This window comes from Sinocyclocheilus grahami, unplaced genomic scaffold (genome assembly GCF_001515645.1).
Source record: "Sinocyclocheilus grahami isolate Dianchi unplaced genomic scaffold, SAMN03320097.WGS_v1.1 scaffold20249.1, whole genome shotgun sequence".
NCBI classification, from domain to species: Eukaryota; Metazoa; Chordata; class Actinopteri; order Cypriniformes; family Cyprinidae; genus Sinocyclocheilus; species Sinocyclocheilus grahami.
The window spans coordinates 809-2,698 of record NW_015517945.1 but is presented as its reverse complement, the minus strand read 5'-3'; the positions used below and the strand labels follow the sequence as shown (position 1 = coordinate 2,698).

The window sequence follows — 1,890 nt, the reverse complement described above, 5'->3', positions numbered from 1 at the left end:
TTCTGTTTTCACGTTAATTTTAAAGTTTTAGCATTTTTTTATTAGTTATTTTAAATATATCTATATAGTATTTATTAAATTGTACTCATTAGCTTTAGTTTGAGTTATTTTAGTACCTCAAGTTAGACTAAACAGAAATCAGAAATGTTGCACGTGCCAACCAGCTGAAATAAAATAAGTTTACTTTTTTACCTTTTTATTTCATTGAATGTTTATTTTATTTCTAATAAGGAAAATGACATTAGATAGTTTTATTTTTAGATGAACACATGCACAACACAAACCTTCTCTTTCAAATAATACAGATAAACACACAAATCTGATTTTGAGAAATCTTTAATAAAACTATCCCTTTATGTTATTCTTTTTGTCAAGTCATGTGAGTGTGGTCTCTTTTTAGGCCAGGCGTTTGCTGATCCTCTTGTAGACAAGGCTGCCAAGAGTCAGAGTCTGAAACACAACAGCAATCACATGAGTTTAACTCTATAAAACTCTATAAAGCATCACATGTGCACTGATCTCACTCACATTGACCAGCGTGTTTCCATCCACCAGCTCCGTGACGGACGTGACTTTGTTCAGGACGGTCTTTAGCTTGTTTCCCTCTTTATTCACGACAGCCTAGAACACAAACGACAGCATTATCATCAATGCAATGAGACGCTCGTAAACTCATGCATGCAGGTCTGTGAGCGCAGCGTCACCTTGATTTTCTCTCCGGTCAGGGTTTCGATCTCTGCCTCCTGTCCGATGGTGAAGCTGTTGATCATGACTTTGGCTCCGGTGGTGACGATCACTTTGAACTGATCTCCGTTCTCCTCGATCTCAGTCACGCTCTTGATGTCTTTGCCTTTCTCAATCAAATCATCAGGAAGACCTGAAACGATAATCAAGTGATGAGCAATGCAATACATGAAACACTCAATGCAATGCATGAAATACTCAATGCAATGCATGAAATACTCAATGCAATGCATGAAATACTCAATGCAATGCATGAAACACTCAATGCAATGCATGAAACACTCAATGCAATGCATGAAACATTCAATGCAATACATGAAATACTCAATGCAATGCATGCAACTGGGCATTTTATCAGCATTTCATTTACATCCAGCATACAATTTTGATTTGCACTCACCGACGGCCTTCATGAACTCCACGAATCCCTCCTGACTCTCCAGCTGATATTTCCCACTGAACGACATGCTGACCGGTGAATGTAGAGTAACTCCAGAGAGTCTAAGAGATGCTTTTATATCATCAAACGCGCAGATGAAGAATCATTAATCTGACTGGATGATCCTGATTGGCCGATTACTGTGAAATCAGGTTAAATGTCATGTGGGGTGAAACAGTGCTGCACAGATCTATAAAAGGTTAGGTTTGATCAGATCCTGGCCTTCACCTTTGCCCTCATCAGCATGACATCATCACCAGGGCTATCTAGTGTCAGTGAGACACTATTGTAGTTTATAATCATTTCAATTAGATTTTTATTTTCTGCTTTCACTTCAATTTTAGCGGAAGTTTTAGTGCTTGTGTGTTTTTGTCATTTCTATTTTTTGTTCATTTGTCTATTGTTTTATTTCTATATATTTAGGTAGTTTTAGTTTACTTAGTTTTATCAATTTTTGTTAAGTTGAACTAAATGAAAATAAGTAATGTTGCCTTGACCACTAGTTAAAATTAGTTTACATTTCATTTCATTTCAGTTCAGATTTATTCCATTTTCGTTGCGTTTTGCTTTAGTTTTAATTATTTTGACTACTTTAATCAAAAATGTAAATAAAAAAAAAATGTTGGCTTTGTCACGGTTCTGTCAGAGAGAGAGAGAGAGAGACCCAGATGCAGAATGATCAAGGGAGTGCGGTTTATTGACAAGAC

At 36.3% G+C, this 1,890-nt stretch overlaps 1 protein-coding gene across 1 annotated transcript; it reads right to left on the bottom strand.

Moving 5' to 3' along the window:
* Positions 1-331: 331 nt before the first annotated feature.
* LOC107579792 (fatty acid binding protein 1-B.1-like) lies at positions 332-1,244 on the bottom strand. Its single transcript, XM_016265587.1, has 4 exons — positions 1,145-1,244; positions 705-877; positions 529-621; positions 332-450 (listed from the first exon to the last, which is right to left on the bottom strand). The coding sequence occupies exons 1-4, from the start codon at positions 1,209-1,211 to the stop codon at positions 397-399; spliced, it is 387 nt and encodes a 128-aa protein (XP_016121073.1). The 5' UTR covers positions 1,212-1,244; the 3' UTR covers positions 332-396.
* Between the last annotated feature and the right edge of the window lie 646 nt (positions 1,245-1,890).

Excerpts from the sequence above, each read along its gene's own strand:
- LOC107579792 (XM_016265587.1), bottom strand. The coding sequence starts at position 1,211 with ATGTCGTTCAGTGGGAAATATCAGCTGGAGAGTCAGGAGGGATTCGTG. Across the intron at positions 878-1,144 it reads GGAGTTCATGAAGGCCGTCG|GTCTTCCTGATGATTTGATT; the intron begins GTGAGTGCAAAT and ends TTATCGTTTCAG. Across the intron at positions 451-528 it reads ATGGAAACACGCTGGTCAAT|ACTCTGACTCTTGGCAGCCT; the intron begins GTGAGTGAGATC and ends GTTGTGTTTCAG.